The 16,582-nt window shown below is 42.6% G+C and overlaps 1 protein-coding gene across 2 annotated transcripts in view; it reads right to left on the bottom strand.

Annotated features, from left to right (window-relative positions):
- The window catches only part of DDX6 (DEAD-box helicase 6), a 39,532-nt gene that overhangs the window by 16,144 nt on the left and 6,806 nt on the right, over window positions 1-16,582 (bottom strand). For both annotated transcript variants that reach the window (XM_083163045.1, XM_083163044.1), the window contains exons 2-7: window positions 14,961-15,437; window positions 10,186-10,249; window positions 7,620-7,724; window positions 7,408-7,537; window positions 7,147-7,293; window positions 5,158-5,252 (exon numbers count right to left, since the gene is read on the bottom strand). In XM_083163045.1, the coding sequence (XP_083019171.1) occupies window positions 5,158-5,252; window positions 7,147-7,293; window positions 7,408-7,537; window positions 7,620-7,724; window positions 10,186-10,249; window positions 14,961-15,157 (738 nt within the window). In that variant the 5' untranslated portion in view covers window positions 15,158-15,437. The remainder of the gene's footprint in view (window positions 1-5,157; window positions 5,253-7,146; window positions 7,294-7,407; window positions 7,538-7,619; window positions 7,725-10,185; window positions 10,250-14,960; window positions 15,438-16,582) is intronic.

Below are 16,582 nucleotides of genomic sequence, written 5' to 3'. Positions count from 1 at the left end.
CCATGCACCCAACTGGTATTTTTTGGTCACATGTGAGGCATTGCCGTACTCGGGAGAAATTGGGGCACAGATTTTGGGGTGCTTTTTCTCCTTCATACCTTCTGAAAATGAAAAATTTCGAGCCAGAACTGCATTTTTGTGTAAAAAATGTAATTTTTCATTTTCACTGCCCACTTGTATCAAAATTGGTGAAACCCCTGGGGGTTTGAAATGTACACTATACCCCTAGATGAATTCCCTGAGGGGTGTAGTTTTCAAAATGGGGTGACTTGTGGGGGGGTTCCACTGTATTGGTGCTTGGGGGGTCTTGCTAATGCGACATAGCACCCACCAAAATTCCACCAGAATCTGAGCCGCAAAATCCAAAAATCACTCCTTCCGTTCTGAGTCCTGCCATGCACCCAACTGGTATTTTTTGGTCACATGTGAGGCATTTCCGTACTCGGGAGAAATTGGGGCACATATTTTGGGGTGCTTTTTCTCCTTCATACCTTCTGAAAATGAAAAATTTTGAGCCAGAACTGCATTTTTGTGTAAAAAAATGTAATTTTTCATTTTCACTGCCCACTTGTATCAAAATTGGTGAAACCCCTGGGGGTTTGAAATGTACACTATACCCCTAGATGAATTCCCTGAGGGGTGTAGTTTTCAAAATGGGGTGACTTGTGGGGGGGTTCCACTGTATTGGTGCTTGGGGGGTCTTGCTAATGCGACATAGCACCCACCAAAATTCCACCAGAATCTGAGCCGCAAAATCCAAAAATCACTCCTTCCGTTCTGAGTCCTGCCATGCACCCAACTGGTATTTTTTGGTCACATGTGAGGCATTTCCGTACTCGGGAGAAATTGGGGCACATATTTTGGGGTGCTTTTTCTCCTTCATACCTTCTGAAAATGAAAAATTTTGAGCCAGAACTGCATTTTTGTGTAAAAAAATGTAATTTTTCATTTTCACTGCCCACTTGTATCAAAATTGGTGAAACCCCTGGGGGTTTGAAATGTACACTATACCCCTAGATGAATTCCCTGAGGGGTGTAGTTTTCAAAATGGGGTGACTTGTGGGGGGGTTCCACTGTATTGGTGCAACATAGCACCCACCATTCATTCCACCAGAATCTGTGCTGCAAAATCCAAAAATCACTCCTTCCCTTCTGAGTCCTGCCATGCACCCAACTGGTATTTTTTGGTCACATGTGAGGCATTGCCGTACTCGGGAGAAATTGGGGCACAGATTTTGGGGTGCTTTTTCTCCTTCATACCTTCTGAAAATGAAAAATTTTGAGCCAGAACTGCATTTTTGTGTAAAAAAATGTAATTTTTCATTTTCACTGCCCACTTGTATCAAAATTGGTGAAACCCCTGGGGGTTTGAAATGTACACTATACCCCTAGATGAATTCCCTGAGGGGTGTAGTTTTCAAAATGGGGTGACTTGTGGGGGGGTTCCACTGTATTGGTGCTTTGGGGGTCTTGCTAATGCGACATAGCACCCACCAAAATTCCACCAGAATCTGAGCTGCAAAATCCAAAAATCACTCCTTCCCTTCTGAGTCCTGCCATGCACCCAACTGGTATTTTTTGGTCACATGTGAAGCATTGCCGTACTCGGGAGAAATTGGGGCACATATTTTGGGGTGCTTTGTCTCCTTCATACCTTCTGAAAATGACAAATTTGGAGCCAGAACTGTATTTTTGTGTAAAAAAAATAATTTTTCATTTTCACTGCCCAGTTGTACCACAATTGGTGAAACCCCTGGGGGTTTGAAATGTACACTATACCCCTAGATGAATTCCCTGAGGGGTGTAGTTTGCAAAATGGGGTCACTTGTGGGGGGGTTCCTAACTTTTAGCATCTTATGGTGCCTAAAAAATAATCTCATAAAAAGGAGGCTCCAAAATCAAGTAGGTGCTCCTTCTATTATGAAGCCTGTGGTTTGGTCACCGTGCACACTAGGGCCACATATAGGATATTTATGAAAACAAAAGAATTGGGGGAATCAATTTTCAGTCACATTTCTCTAGTAAAATGTACTGTGTTCCTTAGAAAAATGTATTAAAATTGCAAATCTGCAAAAAAAAAGAAATTTTGAAATTTCACCTACACTTTGTTTTAATTCCTGTGAAACACCTAAAGGGTTAACAAACTTCCAAAATGCTGTTTTGAATACTGTGAGGGGTGCAGTTTTTGAAATGGCATCATTTATGGGGGTGTCTCACATACAAGTCCCTCAAAGTCACATCAGAACTGAACTGGTCCCTAAAAAAATCAGTGTTTGAAATTTTCTTGAAAATTTTAGAATTTGCTATTCATATTTGAAGCCTCCTAGTGTCCCAAAAAATTAAAAGGAAGTTGAAATAATGATGTCAACATAAAGTAGACATATGGTCTATGTTAGTTATTCACTATTTTGAGTGGTAAGATTATTGGTCTCACAAGCAGAAAATTTAACATTTTGCAAATCGCTAAATTTTCCATTTTTTCACGATATTTTGGTATTTTTCACAAAAAAACACAGACTGTATCGACCCAAATTTACCACTAATTTGAAGTACAATGTGTCACGAAAAAACAATCTCAAAATCACTGGGATAAGTAAAAGCAAAAAAAAGTTATCCCCACTTAAGTGAGACATGTCAGATTTGAAAAAAAGGGCTCTGTCAGGAACGCAAAAACTGGCTCTGTCAGGAAGGGGTTAAGGTGCGGTGCCCAGAACTGAACACAGTATTCCAAGTGTGGTCTCACCAATGCCTTGTAAAGAGGCACCATCACATTAGCATTCCTTGAATCTATTCCCCTGTTAAAATGCATGCCAGTGTCTGGTTTGCTTTTGTTGCGGCACTTAAGCAGTGTGCACTATTAGCCAATCTATGATTACCTGCAAGTCCTTCTACATTGCAGAATTCCCTATAAGAACGGCATTTAGCCTACCAGTAGCTTGTTTATTTTGTTGCCATAATGCATGACTTAAAAATTTTCAACATTAAACCGTATTTTCCACCTTTCCAGTTTACTGAAGTCACTTTGTGGTGTATCCACATAGTCTCCTGTGTTTATTTCCTTACTCAATTTTGTGTCTGCAAATATTGCAATCTTTCTCTATGTCACTACCTATATCATTTATGAATACATTAAACAAGGTGGGTCCAATATTGAACCGTGCAGGACTCAATTTTGGACTTGACTCCAGCTGGATTGAATGCCATTTACAACCAGTGATCTTGATTGTGCAACCAGTTTTTAATCTAATTACAAATTTTATCTCCTAACTCTAAGTTACCTAGTTTTATTAATAACCTCTTGTGAATTAATGTGTCATGTCAAAAGCTTTTGTGAAATCAAGAAGCACGATCAGATTACACTAAGTCGACCCTCCCTGCTGACTTCTTCATAGAAGCTAATTAAATGATCATATCCAGCCCAGATAAAAGGTAATTAAGAAATTATCAAATACACTGGATTCAGAGTCTTGAACAGAGGTGTGTACTTACACCAAATACTTCTCAGAATCCACTTGAGTAGACTATAGACTTTGGGGATATAAGCATTCAAATATCTGCAGTGTTTCAATGGTAAAAAGGCAACGGATGCTTTTACTCATTCAATTTATATTTAAGGGGTCAATATAGATTCCTTAAAGCCCCATACACACTAAGAAACACTGCAGACATCGCTGGTGGGGGTGCAATGGCCGTGCTGCCGCATGGCCATCATTAACGAGGGCCTCCCTTGCCCAGACAGACTGGATAAGGAGGGGGTAGTTAACGCACATTGTTACAGACAATGGAAGAAAAAGTAATAGCTATCTTTCAGAATGGGCTTTCTGATAGCTCTCACTATATCTTCTTGTGTGTATGGGGCTTTACTTGGACTTCTAAGAAAATACCTCCTGCAAGTTGAGTTCATTAAGCTTCAGATTTAATATAAGGTTCTCACTAGATCTATGAAACCTAAACTGAAGTCAGACTCTTGAGATTGGAACAGAGGCTGGAAACAAGTCAGAAGCATTAGACTCCATAACCTGATCCACAATGAGACTTTGCAGCAACTATCTGAGGGTTTGGTTGTCTTATTAGTACTGCAATTAGCTGAATTGTGTATCTGGGGAGGTTTGCTGCGGTCTCAGAAGATGTTTTCCCTAGACTCAGACCTAAACAATGCAACAATACACGAAAAAGTAAACTAACAGAATGGAACACACAGATTGTTTATCCATAACTAATTCACAGTCACTGACTTATCAGACCCCATCTTAAAGCCCCATACATTACTGCAACTTGTTGCATCAAATTCCAATTAATCTCCCAGTGAGTCCTACCATCATATTTTGTTTGATGGGCTATTTTTACATGATATAGCGCATGTAAAAAAAATTGGCATGGAAGGACTCCCGAGGAGCTGCCGATGGTACTTCGATAAATCAGAAGGTATATATTGCAGCTGCTAAAGAGCAGCCACAATGTGCATAGACACCGGAGCGGTCGATCTTACAGGCAGGTGACTCAACCTCTGACCTGATGCGAGCGTGTTAACACTTGCTGAGAAACCTCCCAGCTTCTGGAATACATTTTTCACTGGTTTACTTCAATTTTCAGGCACTGCAAATAAATCACCAAGATGGAAAATATAAATGGCCCGGAAAGCTTGACATCTTGCATGATCTCTGGGGAGCCCAATGATTACAATATGACTTGGTGAAGCAGCTTCATGGGATCAAAATGTACACCTGTACCTATTGCTCTTGGGTAAGTGTGAACCACTATTCCTTGAAGAAAGGAATGACTCTTAAGGTGCGTACACACGGGGCAATATATCGCTCAATGTCTCCTTTTCATCAGCGACCAGAGACGGTCGCTGATGAAAAGAAACCTCTGCCGGGGGAGCTGCAGAGGTAATCAGCTGGTCAGTGATTATAATGGCACTGAAAACGGGAGCATGCACCGGGCGATTATCGCCAGAGCACACTCCCGTCACCATATTGCCAGCAATATCAGCCCATATCGCTGCCGTGTGTACACGCTTTAGGCCGCAAGCAGCCAAGCCCACTGCATGTTTGAACTTTTGCTATTCCTACAAAGTTGGAGAATCAATCCTGATCCAGAGGCTAAAAGCATGGTCACCCACGGTCAAACTTGTTCAAAGATCAACAAAATAGTTACCTCATCCAAAACCATCATCTGAATGTGGTCTACTTTAGCTACGCCTTTTTTGATAAGATCCAGAATCCTCCCGGGGGTTGCAATCACTACATGAACTGCAAAAAAGGGAGAAAAAAAAGAAAGTTAAGGGTGTTCTCAAGCAGCACATTGCAGGGAGTGAAAAATATTTGCAAGATTCAAAATTAAATAGACTTTAAGACTAAAGGGCTTAACAGTATTAATTGGAGAGTAAAATCAGTTTTACTCTTCTTAATTACAAGAGGATTTTGCAACACAAACTACTAACACCACCACAATCATACTGGAATAAGAAACTCTAAACTAGAAATCCTTACACTGAATGTGAATATTAAATACACGTTAAACCAAATTTACTTAATTAAAAACATACAATAGTAATGTATACTGCAAAAACTATATAATCAGATGTCAATAGGTCATTCATGGTTTTACTTTGCTTTCCTTAAGACAGGGCTTGACAAACTTATTTAAAATCTAGGAGCCAGGATGAAAATTTAGGAGCCAGATAAAATAATAAGAGCGACAGTGCGTGCCAAAGGCGCACACCCAAAATTTGCAAGTGCCATAATGCCCATTACATGCCAGGGGTTGCATGCAGGAAGCCATGCAGCGCCAATAGTCCCAGCAGCAATAAGCAGTGGCACTGGTGGGGCACAACACCGGAAGGGGCAGGCGGCCTGGCACAACGGGAGAGAAGAGGCTTAGGGAGTGACAGGAAGAGGGAGGAAGCTGCAGCATCCAGATTCAAGTCTGGAGTGTCTTCTCCCCTGCTGCTGGATCCAGTGTGGCCGTGGGCAGCAGAGCCCGACCCCCCCCCCCCTCTCGAGGACCGGTTCGGGGGGAGCGGCAGGCGGGGACCGGGGGTGCGGCAGGAGAATAGGAAGAATTCCTATTCAAAAGACCGGGCGGCCGCTGATTGGCTGAGCTCTCAGCCGATCAGTGGCCACCCAGTCTTTTGAATAGGATTTGCCACGCCCCCTTGTCTCTGCTCTCCATCTCCTGACGCTCCCAGCCTGCTCCTGCCGCTTCCCCGGACTGGTCCCCGCCGGCGAAGGAGTTGGGCAGGGATAGCAGGGAGCTGTTAATGCACCGTGCAGGTGGAGGGTGCAGGGGACGCTGGTAGTAGTGCAGAGGCAGCGGACGCTGCGGGGGACACAGATGCGGCAGTAACGTAGAGGCGGGCAGGGGGAGCTGGGAGCTGTCAGCGCTGGGAAAAAAAGCCCATACAATGAATGGGCAGCCTGTGATTGGCTGAGCGCTCTCTCAGCCAGTCAGCAATTGGCTGAGAGCGCCCAGCCAATCACAGGCTGCCCATTCATTTTATGGGCTTTTTTTTTTCAGCACTGACAGCTCCCCCTGCCCGGCTCTCCGTTACTGCCGCTTCTATGTCTGTTCCCTGCAGGAAGGGGGGTGGGGGGGGGGGGGGGGTGTCGGGCGCCGTTGATGTGACCAGATTCTGCTTCCACCCTCCCTGCAAAATAAATCTGGTCGCCAGGAAGCAGAATCTGGTCGCCATGGCGACCTGGCCCCGGGTTTTGTCGAGCCCTGCCTTAAGAGATCAACATAAATGTTAGAAGATTAAAATCATCCCGATACAATAATCATGGGTCACTGGCAAGGGAAGGAATTTCATTGGGGTAGGTCTAGACACAAGGAGGAACATAAGCCAAGAGATGACAGGGAGGCGCTACCCCTCCTTCCCCAACTCTGCGCAAGGTATGTACACAGTGATCACAGACTATGATGGCTATATAGCGTTACACTTGTTAAGCATGATTAACAAACTTTTGTTACATTCCCTTAAGATAAACAGTAACGCATCATTCTGTAGGCATTTTCTTACTATGTATTTAATCACTAGGAAAAACAAAGCAATATTTACAGATGTCTGACTTCTGTATAACCAGCTATAAATAGTGCCACACAATAGTCCAAAGCTAACCTATTAAGCTAGAAGAAAACAATTACCTGTATCATCCAGCCTCATTATGTCATCTCTCAGGTTGGTGCCTCCGGTTGTTGCCATTACTTTAACCCCACCCATGTGCTTGCTGACTTGGATGCAGATCTGACTGACCTGAAGTGCAAGCTCTCGAGTGGGTACAATCACCATTGCTGTAGACAGAAGCAGAAAACCCCTCATTAGAGTACACGGCACAGCAGCAGTCCACAAGAGATGTTGGTGTAGAAGTCACAGCTTCATGTAACACCGCTGTGACTGTTCCTTACCTTGTATGCAGTCCTTCTTTAGGTCTATCCGTTCAAGTAAGGGAATGAGGTAGGCTCCACTCTTGCCAGTTCCATTCTTTGCTCTAGCCAATATATCCCTACCAGACAATGCAATGGGAATGCTTTCCTCCTAAGATTAGCAGGGAGAAAACCATTGTGATAAAAGTGGAGCATTCGGTATTTTGTGGTGGAGGGATGGGACTAGAACCTACCTGAATTGGAGATGGTTTTTCCCATCCCATTTCAAAAATTCCCATAAGCAGCTCTCTTTTTAGACAGTAATCTTCAAACTCATTGCCTTTTGTTGAGGTGACATCCTGTAGGGAAATGGAAATGTTAACTACTGAAAGCATTGCAGTGCCACATTTTCACAAGGCAATGATGAGAACCGGGAGATTAGTAGAGTGATGGCTGGTAGTCAGGGAACCAATGTTACCAATAGGCCGATCCCAAGGGTAGGTTCTTTACGGCTAGTTTACCTTTTTGGAACTTTATTAAAAAAAAAAATGTTTCGATATTAGTTCAAACTGTTTTTAAACCTGTAGATCAAAATACTGAACTGATCAGTAATTACAGCTAATTGGCTTGCCAGGGGCTATCCAATTTACCCAGTTAGACTGATGCTCCCTCTGGTTTATCAGAGATTTTTTTTTTCACCTGTCTCCAGCAGGCAAAGCAATCTCTCAGAAACCCTGCCCGTTTCCAACATTGCTTTCACTCAAACGATTCAAAAGAATATCCAGAACTGGATTGCCAGAAAAAAAAAAAAATAATAACCAAATGCCTGATGGAAGGGTCAATGGCATTTAACATTTTTACTAAAACCACTAGTTTAGTTTCAATTCCCATTCTGTTTCAAAGTAAGCAAGTTTAATTTATATAGTGCACTCTCCAACAGGACTCAAGGCACTTTACAGACATTAAAAACCAATGCGCATAATACAGAGGATGTTGGTAGTACAACAACAGACAAGTCTCAGACAAAAGAAACCCTGAAGCATAATGCAGGATTGGTGCAGCATTTTGGATAATAACTTACATGGGTTGTGTACTCCACCCCGTCAACTTACCAGGTGCGGCAGCCATTTTAGGCGCTCTGCGTAGGATTACCATGGGTGGAATAGATTACCCATAAAACCAATTACCCAAAATGGGCGATTTCAATGTATACTCAGGTCCATGTATTTTTCATCCAATCCACAAGAGTACCAGATGAGGCAGCCATGGCGGGCGCACTACGAAGACTACAAAGGGACTGACACCTTTACAAGGGACTGTTGCTTCAATTGAACTAAAGTTAAATAGATAAAACTCTACACTAGCTGAAGATGATTGAGCAGTTAGAAGTTGTTCAATAATGGGAAATAGTTGGATTAATGAATGTTGATGGGGGGGGGGGGGGGCCAGCTTGATTATAGGCGGACTTGGCACCTGTTATCCAATTCCCCTCCCTATATGTATGTTGTGTGTTATTTACTGCATTGGTTCTGCTTACTTCGATAAAGACTGCAAGGAACAAGAATGTGTAATGCCACCAGAAATTCCCTCAATGTTTTTTTTTTTTTTTTTAAGTTACAACATAAAAAAAAAAAGCCAACCCTGAAGCATGGTATTCAATTGTTGCTCTGACATGTGCAAGTGGTTTGTACACATTTTTGGCAGCACGCTAAAAGTTTAGTCAGGTTGGTACTTGTTTAGTTTAACGGCGGCTGATATATCAGATGTGATATCGGACGATAAGATTTTTTATCTGTTCATAACCCCACTATGCACAAATTCCTCAAACATGTGTCCTGGTAGTTGGGAAATAAGCCAAGCTCCAAATTAAGGGTCCAGATACAATTCGAATGGAGAAGGATGATCCACAACATATCTCTGCTCAAACGGACCAGCCGGCCGGCCTCCTCCATTCAAATTGTATCTGCACCCTTAAATTGGAGCTTGGCTTACTTCCCAACAACTGGGACACGTTTGAGGAATCTAACTGTGGGAGTACTTTATCCTCATATACCTGCATACCATTGAAATCAGCTATTTGTTATCTTGATTGCTGGAATACTTGCCTACTAATTCAATACTAATAGACTGGCTGCATTTATATTACCTTTTTTGATTTTTGCATTATTTGGAGAATTAAGCAAGACTTTAATCAAGTTGGAACTAACTCACAGCAGGATTAATCCTAACCCACCAACACCCAGTGTGATTTTTATGTTTTTACTTTATTCTCTGGGTTTATCCCCAGTAGAATTTATTTTATTTAGAATATTAATGCTTGGTATCGGCCGGTACCTTATGAGATCCATTTCTGATATTTTACTGTATAATTTGTGTATTTATAAATATTACATACTTTAAACTGGCTTTTTTCTTTGCCTATAAACCTGAGCGCTTTCTATTCCTGTTTGTATTATTGTCTCTTTCTACAGGGATTGGTAGTCCCTATTGGTTAGCAGCGGGGTTTATCAGGCTAATTGATTGTTTGACATTAGCGCTACTTTACACTTCTTGCTCTTTGTTCTAGGTAAAAAAAATTGCATGGGCCGATATCGCATCCGATATATAGGCTGCCGTGAAACTAAACGAGTACTGACAGGTTTAGCTACTTTACAAATCTAGACAAAGTGCATTAATTTGCAACATGTAATGGGCACTGTTCCACAAACTAGTTGGAAAAGAAAATCTCAATTTTAGGCATGCAAAACATTTACATTTCCCCCTAAACCAGCAACTTCACTACTTTGTCAATATTAGAAACAGAAAGAAGCCAGATATTACCGAAGTCTTGATTCGAAGATCTTTTGGAGGGAGCTTTAAGGTCTTCTTCCAGTCATCACCAGGTCTATAAACAATACAAGAGACGTGAAACTACAGATAGCAGAAATCTATCCAAAACCATTTTCTACCCCTTTAAGCTACATCAGAATCAGGCCAATATTCATGTTTAAGTTATGCTTTTTACCATGCAATACCTATGTTTAATAACTCAGTGGATTAAAAGACCTTATGATAGAGATAAATATTTTTTTTTTTTAAAGAATAAAAACTATGCATGACCAAAAATATAAAAGGTAGTTAATTTCACAAGCCACTTGCACGCTGTAAGCAGCTGGGTCTTGCAGATCTAGCAATATGATCTGGTCATCAACACTGGACTTCTCAAAGCTTGGTTAGAACTAGTTTAACGCAAAGTTTTTCACTTACCATGAATTGAATAGTTTTAGCAAGAGAGACAAGACTGTACTCTGCTTGGGAAAATACTTGTTGAGAGACACCACAGTATTTAGGGGGTATTCAATGTAATGTCAGACATGGCTGGAACAGTCGGGAATGGCTGTGGTTGGATGAAAACAGACGTCGATTCCACAATCCAGCAGCCGCTTGACAATGCAGACTCTGCATGGGTTTCAATGCAGTCGAAATCTGCCGCATTAAATAGATGTGCGACGATATTTCCAAATATCGCCACACATTGAATACCCCACTTAATCTTCAAATGAGCGCTATGCCATCTAGATTACAGATCAAACTCTGTAGTCAGTACCCCAACAGTGAATTGGAAAAATGACTGACCTATGTCAATCTATTAGAGCGCTTATATACGAGTTGGACTCCTTATAGAGCAGCTGATTCAGGGGATGGTCAGTTCCCCAAGTAAAATTATAAACAAGGACAGGGGGGACAATAAAAGTCCAATGAGCGTCCGTGTGACGTTGTGGCCTTGTGGGGGTATGTCCTGGTAGCTGCCTAGGAGGTGTGCCCGTTGGCAAAAAATGATGGTGTATAGCCAGCCCGGGATGTCCTTCCAGTTGGATTAGGCAATCAGGATACTTTTAGGCTCAACAGGGAGTTCTTTAGGACAGGATCAGATGGAAGTAAAGCAGGTTGTCAGCACTTCATTATAGGGTTTTTCAAGGTGACACCTTGAAAAAGCTGTGAGCCAACACAGCGAAACGCGTTGGTGTTTTGCTGGACACTATTTGGAGAGAGACCCAAACAAACCCTATAATGAAGTGTTGACAACCTGCTTTACTTCCATCTGATCCTGTCCTAAAGAACTCCCCTCTGAATCCGTGTTGAGCCTAAAAGTATGGCAGCTACCAGGACATACCCCCACAAGGCCACAACATCACACAGACGCTCATTGGACTTTTATGGACACACACCCTTGGATCAGTGCAGGTCCCATTAACACCATATGGGTGACTATACCTATACCCCAGCTCTCCCAATAGGTCCATTGCTATTTTTATCATTTTATAATCATATTTGTTATTTTCTTATGTTTAATGTATGTGTATGTAATTATATTATTATTAAATGTTTTATTGCATTGATGCAAGCACTTGTAATCCATATTTCTTTTGAGCGCTGATTCTCCCCCCAGTACCCCAACAGTTCATGTTTTCCAAGTCTATTTAGAATCACAAGGTATAAGTTGAACCGGTTTATCTTTAAAAGGTGTCTGGGAATAATGATTACACCTGTCCGCCTGACAAGTGACCTGGAAACCATAACCAGTTTGGGCTCCTGAGGACCAAGTTTGAAAGCTACTGCTCTAGAACCCAAACTAACCGATGGGACTACGTTGACCATCTTCCACCATTTTAAGATCACACTTGGTAATAAAGCAGTCAGCTGATCATCCACTCACTGGTCATCTCACAGCTCGACTACTGCAATGTTCTCCTCACCGGCCTCGCTCAATCCCAACTGGCTCCTCTCCAATCTGTCCTCAATGCTGCAGCCAGGCTTCTCTTCCTCTCCCGCCGCTCTAATTCTGCCACTCCCCTTCAACAAAATCTGCACTGGCTTCCATTCCACTACAGAATCCTCTTCAAACACCTCACACTCACATACAGGGCCATCTCTAATTCCATTGCTCCATATATCTCTAACCTCATCTCCATTCATACACCCTCCTGCCCTCTACGGTCGGCCGACGGCTGTCTTCTCTCCTCCACCCTGATCACTGCTTCCCATGCTAGAGTACAGGACTTTGCCCGTGCTGCCCCCCTTCAGTGGAACGCACTCCCTCGCTCCATTAGACTCTCCCCGACCTTCCAAAGCTTCAAACGGGCACTGAAAACTCACCTATTCATCAAAGCATACCCTTCCACTGCATAAACCAGCTGGTTCTCCGACCTTGCCTTTTTACATACTGCTATCTAACCACCACCCACTCGCGTGCACCTCTTGTAATCGGTCTGTCTCCCCTTCCTACTAGATTGTAAGCTCCTCTGAGCAGGGCCCTCTTCCCTCCTGTTGTCAAAGCCCTCTTCTCTTCACATGTCACTCACAGCTCTCCTATACTCCAACACTCAGTGATCATCTTTGTCCGCATACTCATCTCCATCATTGGCATCTAGCCTCTAGTTGTATGTTGATCGAGTCCTCACTACTTACATTTAAGCTGTAATGTGTATTGATCTGTGGCGCTCTTTATTTGTACTGTATTTTTGTTATTTATTCAATGTTATGCCAAGCTTTGTCTCCCTGTATTGTTCCTTTGTACGGCGCTGCGAAACACTTTTGGCGCATTATAAATAAAATAATAAAATGTGGCAGTCATGTTGCAAAGCGCAACATTGAATCAGTATCAAACACCTGCATTAAATGCAACTTTTAAGAAAGTTCAGCAAAATATTCCCACTACATAGTCCATTACGGTACTTGTTTCCTATCTGGGCGCCCATCGCGGGCATCACGGGTACATCGCATGTCATTATAATGACATGCGATGGGCCAGACGCGATGCCCGCGATTATCCCATAGGGAACAATGTTAAATGCCTCAATTTACCCGCGATGACCGCGATTTACCATAGGAAACAATGTTAAATGGATCAATTTCCCCAAATTATCATAGGGAACAATGGGAAATGTTGCAAAAACACCCCTGAACATAAAAATGTCCCCCCCAAAAGTAGTTGACGCCACCCCGCCATCAACGTGAACCCGAAGCGTGGCGAGCGCAGCGAGCCCGCGAGGGGCGGCGGTACGCGTCCTCCGACCTTTTCATGCCCTACTATCCACTAGGGCGTGGAGTGAGAATAGAATAGTGTGGCGAGCGCAGCGAGCCACCGAGCCCGAAGCGTGGCGAGCGCAGCGAGCCCCGCGGATACCTTCACAGTTATACGCGTCCCCTCGCGGGCTTCCCAGGTGTCCATGGCGTCGCGGACACCTGGGAAGCCCGCGAAGGGACGCGTTTACCTGTGAAGGTATCCGCGGGCGCTCGCCACGCTTCGGGCTCGGTGGCTCGCTGCGCTCGCCACACTATTCTATTCTCACTCCACGCCCTAGTGGATAGTAGGGCATGAAAAGGTCGGAGGACGCGTACCGCTGCGCTCGCCACGCTTCAGGTTCACGTTGATGGCGGGGTGGAGTCAACTACTTTTGGGGGGACATTTTTATGTTCAGGGGTGTTTTTGCCACATTTCCCATTGTTCCCTATGATAATTTGGGGAAATTGATCCATTTAACATTGTTTCCTATGGTAAATCGCGGTCATCGCGGGTAAATTGAGGCATTTAACATTGTTCTCTATGGGAAAATCGCGGGCATCGCGTCTGGCCCATCGCACCCGATTTTTTATCGACCGCGATGCCCACGATGGCCCCGATTTTACCCCCGATTAAAATCGTGGGCGCCCAGATAGGAAACAAGTACCTCCATTACAGTTTGGAACAGTGAATTTTGTATCCATAAGATGTTCAGCTGATCAACAGGACTGGTTTGTTCTTTTATTCAAAGTATCTCATACTTCAGGCTTTATTCTGCAGTAAGTTTTCAAAGTCACATTAAATGAAAGTTATAGAATGAAAGTAATCAGTGTAAAGAACCACTAGCTTCAGTAAATGAAAACAAGTGCATGTCAATGTCCCAATTTATAAAAACTACTTGTCCGGTCATATTTGCAAACCTCAAATACCTAATGGAAAAAAAAAGCAGGAAAAAAGATCTGGAAATGTAAAAAATGAGGAATTCCGATGTGAATAGTCCACACTAAGGGGGCAATACTCAATTGTTTTTGGGCAGCTATAATAAATGTGGGCCCAAGGGAGAAATTCAATTGGATGCCAATCATGCCTGTCGCACCTAAAAGCTAAACCCGCCCAAACCTCACTTCTGTTCCCCACCCAGGAATGTATGTGCCAGCCACACTTGCACCCAATGGATGCAATAATTGAATTACTCCACCAATCGCCATTTACAAACTGCTGCAATTACACAATTTAATTCCTCCTTATGTAGCTATCTGTCACACGGGACAAAACAAATATCCATGTTTAGGAAAATGTATGATGCATTACAATAAAAAATTTTTTACTGGGAAAATAAAATCAGGACAATCCATAAAAAAAAAAACTGTATAAAGATATTTCCTGCTCGGCATGTGTAGAAAATAGAAAACTAAAGAAGTTACAAATATTACAAATTAGGAACAACTTCAAATGAACACAATGTCACAGTGCACAGTTGAGTTACACCCCCCCCCCCTCCCCTTGAGTTTATAAGAAGAGAAAGACAAAAAAACAAAAATGCAATACTCACTTAATACCACTGCCCATACTCTGTGCTTGCTGCGGACTTCCATTATTGATTGTGCTGGCATTTTTCAGCAGGTTTATCTGCTGCGTCTGTATTCCCCCACTTCCAGGCCCGGCATTGGGTTTCACTGGGCCCCTCAATTGCCCATTTTGACTGGACAGACCCATTAAAACAGGGTTCTCTGTTCTTGTGGTGCTCATTTTGTTTTCTATTAAAGTGTCCCTTTGAAAGTTTTCTTCAACTTCACAAGGTTTGAAAGTCAGTACAGAGACTGTAATAACAGTTTATAGGACTCTTCAAAATGAAGAGATAAAGTCTTGCTCAATAAATGAGTCCTTGTTATTGCAACGTAAACAAGTGCTTGTTCTTGCTAAAAGTCTTTGAACTGTGAAGTCACTTGTTCTGATGCACCAAATCAACCTTCTTTATAAAAAAAAAAGCCCTCAGACATAGATTTCACGTATGTTCTATCAATGCTCTCTAGAAGAAAAGAAACGACAATTACATCATGTAAATAGCAGCTGCAAATACATGTAGACATTGAAATTCAGCTTTAGAAGATGTGACGACTGCTCCACCACGGATGACTGCTTCTACAAGCCTTCATTCCGAGTATAGCAGCATATGCCGGTATGCGCAATATAGCATCCATAACTCACAACTCATTCTCTCTCCCCCCCCTTATTAAAATGCACCACTTAATCTCATTTCTTAAATCACTGCTTAGTGATGCTGCCTTTGCTGGGCCTGAATGGGCTTAAGCACAAACCAACAGCGTTCCCATGTGATCTTATTCAGCAGCTGATGAGTCAGACTAGAACGTCACTGACAAGGAGAACACAAACTGCTGAGCGCCTCAGGCATTGATATAGCGCTCTATTAACAGATACGCATTACAAGCTGAGGTAGTTCTTTACATAGCTGCAAAATAAACATATATAAATATATTTACAAACTACCTTGACAGCATGTGTTATGTGTAGACACCTACACCAGTGGTTCCCAGTGTGCCGTGGCACCCTGGGGTGGCTTGGGACAATTTAAATAACTTATGATCAATGTAATAGGCAAAACCAATGCTTGCGGCTTCCAATCAAAATATGTAATACAAAGTGAATCCTGTCCCTCACCACATAATTGAACCCAAGGATAACTTCTAAATACAATTTACTTAAATTTAATTTTCTTTCTAAATTTCTCAATCAACTTTTGGGCTAGGGGTGCCGTGAAGAAAATTCTGATACCCTGGGACAGGGTTTAAAAAAAAATTGATTGGGAACAGTCATACACTATGATTAAGGGAGCTGCAAAGTAAAGCCCCATACAAAGATATCGCTCGGGGCCTTCCGATATACATCAAGAAAAAAAAAAGTGTAGTGTCTATGCTGAATATCGTTAATGTGCGGCACATAGTTATTGACACCCCCATGTCGTCAATGCATTCACAGCCTCAGACCCAGTGACATCATGGATTGACGTCTAACATCGTTCGGTGTGTATGCATTTTGTTTGACCAGTGGTACTGCTGATAGTTAATGACCTTAATGAGCACGATCAGCCTGAAAAACTATCAACCTCGGATCATCCTGCGATCTTCTGCAGTGATCAGATGCAATATGACAATT

Source organism: Crinia signifera, chromosome 19 (genome assembly GCF_055691185.1).
Source record: "Crinia signifera chromosome 19, ASM5569118v1, whole genome shotgun sequence".
Lineage (NCBI taxonomy): Eukaryota > Metazoa > Chordata > Amphibia > Anura > Myobatrachidae > Crinia > Crinia signifera.
Note: the sequence above shows the minus strand (reverse complement) of the source record. Positions and strands in the feature narration are given on the sequence as shown.